This window comes from Anarrhichthys ocellatus, unplaced genomic scaffold (genome assembly GCF_004355925.1).
Source record: "Anarrhichthys ocellatus isolate YVR2014 unplaced genomic scaffold, GSC_Weel_1.0 scaffold42, whole genome shotgun sequence".
NCBI lineage: Eukaryota > Metazoa > Chordata > Actinopteri > Perciformes > Anarhichadidae > Anarrhichthys > Anarrhichthys ocellatus.
The window spans coordinates 2,867,968-2,872,760 of record NW_022280072.1 but is presented as its reverse complement, the minus strand read 5'-3'; the positions used below and the strand labels follow the sequence as shown (position 1 = coordinate 2,872,760).

Here is a 4,793-nt window from a genome sequence, read left to right as displayed (position 1 = left end):
CACACACACACACACACACACACACACACACACACACACACACACACCTTTTCCCTCTCTTTGATGCAAACTCATACTAGAAATGTTGTTTTCCACTGAGGAGAAGAAACTTTAAACTACTGCAGAGAATTAACCTCTCTCTTTTTTTCCTCCTTAAATCCAGCTATTTAAATCTAATTTTCATGTTATTGAATGGGCCAGTGATTAATTGCCCATCAACATGATTTGAAAAGGGGGTGAACAGTGGAGGGTAACCGCTGCACTATAAAGTAAAAAGGACGTTGGAGAGAAAGAAGAGGCGAGTGAGAGGTGGGGCCCGGAGAGCTTTACACATTTCTGAAATTCTCCCTTTTTCATATAATAACCTTTAAAACAGTGAGTGATATACCACCGGCTCCATTTGTTGCACATTCAACCCCCCACAAAAAAACTGCAGCCCTGTCACCCCGAGCAGAATAAAGGGAATCAAAGGATTTCTTTCCCTTAAATGGTCTAATTTTCTCCTTGAATTATGAAAGTAATGGCGAGGTAACAGCCTGTGCTCTGTACCCGACGGCTTAGCGCTTCCTAAATCCTTCCACGTGGCTCCACTAGTCCCGGCAATTAGGCCTCATTATAGCCTCATAAAGGCTCTCATTTGTGGGATTACTTAATAGACAATGAAATTTTATCGTGCAGAATTATGGAAAAATAATATTAGAGCTCGCATGGTGTGTTGAGGGCGCGCGCCACGCATCATTCCGCTTGGTTTGCTCTCCCTCTCTCTAGTTTCAGACTGTTATCTGCACCATAACAACTCTGCGTCTTCCTCGCTGCGTTCACTTTATTAGAGCAATTACTGTCTGTGTGACAGACATGTTTTTTTTTTTTCCATCATTACTCTGGTTGGATTTTAAAGACTTTGTAATTCTTTCAAAAGGCATGCGTTTTAACGCACACTCCAATACGCCCTCCAGTTTGCTCCATAATGATGGGGTTTTATTAAAAAAGAAAAGAAAAAGGAGGTGCAATAGAAACTCAAACTTTGCATCCACATCAGGCCCGTTCCGCTTGTGTTTGTCTCCCCGGGGTCGGAGGAGAAAACGAACCGTTTAAACGTAGCAGAAGCCCGCGGACGGCTCACCTCCGTCTGAAGGTCCGAGGCGTTGCTTGGCGAGATGAAAGCTAAACCCACCGGTGACCCGCCCGGGGGATCAAACTCGCTAATTAGCGTCACAAGATGAGGGATTAGCGCATTTCTGGAATAGCTGCCTGGTTACCCTCCGCACAGGCCGGCCTTTATAAACACTTTCTAATTGAATCCTAATCGCCATCGAATGACCGCGGCGCAGACTTCTCCATCGGTTCATAATTCTTTAATTGCCGCGAGCGAGAGCTGAACCAACCGGATTCAGAGAACGATCGGGCAATTAGTGTTTATGTGGTCGCCTGCACAATTCCTTAAATCGCATTTAGGGGAAATTAATCTAAAAAATAAAAGGTCTGGATAGATTCCATCATATAGCTTTTGCTTTGGACTTATTACAAAGTCACGTTAAGAATAAACACATTTTTATTGAAAAACAAATGAATATTGTAAATGTAAACAGTGAAGTTATAAGATACAAACAGATATGTTTCTGTTTCCACTGCACCTGCTACAACAGCTCATTCCAGCACATCCGATGTATTTAGTGTATTTCTTTTATATTTTGAAGTGATGGAGGTATTTCTAAATATATTTTACAACTCAGAATTATTTTTTCTAAATCCTATGAATCCCAAATCAAACACCATGAAAACAAGCAGCATGTGTGTGGAAAAAACAAGTTTTTAAAGCTTTAGTTTTTGTGGCATCATTTCAGAAAGATGGTTCAGTTATTGTGTCTGATGAAGTTACATAGTTCATTAGGACATATTTAAATATATATATTTAATGTATCTGGTTGTATTATTCCAGTGCACAAGACTTTCCTAAATTCGGGGATGAAAAGAAAAAAGAGAAAAATCTGCAAGTTGTGATTGGAGGCCCAGGGAGACATCACGTGGTTTGGGTCGCTGACAGTGTAAACCCTTCGGAGCCGGGTGCGCACGTGGGTGACGCTACAGGGCCAGCCCTCTTCGGGGTCCCTTTTGTTGAACCATCAAACATAAGCACCTTTGGAGATCCCGAGGGGGTTCAGATGAGAAACGGCCATCACCTTGAGAGCGGAGAGATCACTTATCAGCGGCGCAGCCATGTCGAGGTCTTTTTACGTCGATTCTTTAATAATCAAAGATGCAGTTCGACCCGGACCGGTGGAGCATCCGGGACAGGACTTCCTCATCCCCATCAGCATGCACTCTCCAAGCGTCATGACGGTCACCTCTCCGTTGTGCCCGTCCAGGAAGACGGGGACCTTCTGCGTCTGCCCGCTGTGCGTCACGTCCCACCTCCACTCTTCCCGCAGCGGCATTCCCATGCTGAAGAGTCAGTTTCCGGGCGTGGAGGCGCAGTACTGTCACAGGATAGCGCATCAGCAGTCTCCTGCACTCGCGCACCCGGGACACACACCTGTCTGCACGCCCACGTTCAGCGTCACAGACCCGAGGAGATACCACTGTCTTTCTATTGGTAAGCCACCTGTTCGATAGCTACACATTCAGCTAGTTGTAAACTAAACGCTCGGCTTTTACGCACAAGGATTTACGCGCGATGTTTTGTGCCATTTGCATCTGATTTGAGTTTTTTGTGATAATAAAAAGCTAAACGTCTGACTGTATATGTTTCTTACTCCAACAGGCGCCTCCGACAACAGCCACATACAGAACGGCAAGAGGATGCGCACGGCGTTCACGAGCACGCAACTCCTGGAACTTGAGAGGGAGTTTTCCACGAACATGTATCTCTCCAGACTCAGGAGAATCGAAATCGCCACGTACTTGAGCCTGTCGGAGAAGCAAGTGAAGATCTGGTTTCAGAACCGCAGGGTGAAGCACAAGAAGGAGGGCAAAGCCACCCAGAGGAGCGCGCACAGCAGCGGTTGCAAGTGCACGAGCGGCCTCACGGACTACTCGAGGTCGGAGGACGAGGAGTCTCTGTCTCCGGCCTCTGCGTCGGAGGAGAAAGAGGTGTCGCCCATCTGAGAGGGACCAGACCCCCGCTGCTGCCTGGCACTTTTATGGGCATCAGGTTACCTCTGGGCCCCCCAGAAAAAAACATCCTGCATGAAAACTGAAGTGTTTAAAATATCCGTTTCATGTTTATCCTGCTTCTAAATTTAAAAAAGGAATGAAATGTGAATACGTGTTTTAACGCTGTGGTGAAATCTCGGGAAACATGACCTACTGTGTGCCGTAACGATGACGTGTTTTGACCCCTTTCCGGGTTCTCGCCTACAGACCCGGGTCTAGCCCACATAACCCCAGTAAGTGTTTGTAACCATCGCCCGATGAAAAGCCCTTATAGACACAGCACAGGCCGAACCTGTGTGGAGCCCTGTACGCAACCATTTGTAAACTATGTATAATGTGTATTTATTGTAATAAACATGACGAGTTGACCTAAGAAGTTGTGAGTGTATTGTTTTGACAGATGAAGGATCTAAAAACACAAATATTCGAATCATTAAGAATTTGACAAAAATATATATGATTATATGTGTTTTTGCATCACTGCAAGTTGAGAGACTTCAATTCAAATGAGGCACAGAAATAAAAGTTCTTCATGATTGCATTTCAAAATAAATACTCTGCAAAAGACTATGAGGCATTATTATTATCATTATTATCAATTTATGATGACGCATTCATTACCAGGAAGCACTGGTCCCATAGTAGAGATATACTGGGAAAAAAACGTAAATATGTAAAAAACCTTTTAAAATTATGCAAACACAACTCAATCTTTAAAAACTGACAGCTATTATTAGCCTTATATTATACATTGCTACTTTTTTTGGCCAGTCGTGCGTAAAAGCTGAGGGGTTTTGCACATTAAGGGCAGTTATATCTTCCAGAGACGTTACGAGAAAACATTTCCATTAATGGACAGCTATTATTAAGCTGTCATTATGGTTTTTATTCATTTCGAAACAATATTTAACACAGCTCCAAGTGTAGCTGTAATGTCTCCTTAGGTCGGCCCACAAAAAGGGTAGCCAATAACGCCCCCATGGGGAGCAGCCAATACTCCCCATTAATGTTCACTTTTGAATAGATTTGCGCCGTCCAAAGCGAGTTTAATTGCGTTTTTCGGTCCCACGTCGGTTGATTATGCCGCCATGGCTCGAGAGAGAGAGAGAGAGAAAAGCCCAGAGAACGGGGGATATATAGAAGTGGGCAAAGGGCTTTGACAGGTTAGATTGTCCTGCTTTGGGACCCGCATTTAGCCTGGAGACCCCCCGACGGCTTGCGCGCTCAGAGCGCTTTGAGAGACAGCGACAGGGTTCCTCCGAGCGACAGAGGACGATTTAGTCACTGTTTCATTAGGCACTATTTGAACCTTTCAACTTATGGTGAATTAAAAGGGGGTAAGGGGGGGGGGGGGGCATGGGCTCGAAGGGGAAAAGACTCCGAGGGGGGGATTACGTGGGAGGGGCCGCTGGAAAATTAGCGGACGCCTAATTTAACTCGTTTCTGTCAGAGTTTGGGATACATTCCTAATTGAGAGGGGAAGCAGGTGAAGTTTTTTTTGGGTCCCACGCGGACCCATTCAGAGCGGGGAATAAATGGTCCCCTTTCACAATCCCGCTGGTGATCGTATATTATTTTGGGGGGGAGCCACCTAATGAATATATATTGAAGTTCCTATTAATCGAATTAGAGCTCCCTTG

At 44.9% G+C, this 4,793-nt stretch overlaps 1 protein-coding gene across 1 annotated transcript; it reads left to right on the top strand.

The window, feature by feature from the left end:
- The first annotated feature begins 2,197 nt into the window (after positions 1-2,197).
- On the top strand, positions 2,198-3,112 carry gsx2 (GS homeobox 2). Its single transcript, XM_031868520.1, has 2 exons — positions 2,198-2,593; positions 2,762-3,112. The coding sequence occupies exons 1-2, from the start codon at positions 2,218-2,220 to the stop codon at positions 3,103-3,105; spliced, it is 720 nt and encodes a 239-aa protein (XP_031724380.1). The 5' UTR covers positions 2,198-2,217; the 3' UTR covers positions 3,106-3,112.
- Positions 3,113-4,793: the final 1,681 nt, after the last annotated feature.

Excerpts from the sequence above, each read along its gene's own strand:
- gsx2 (XM_031868520.1), top strand. The coding sequence starts at position 2,218 with ATGTCGAGGTCTTTTTACGTCGATTCTTTAATAATCAAAGATGCAGTT. Across the intron at positions 2,594-2,761 it reads ATACCACTGTCTTTCTATTG|GCGCCTCCGACAACAGCCAC; the intron begins GTAAGCCACCTG and ends TTACTCCAACAG.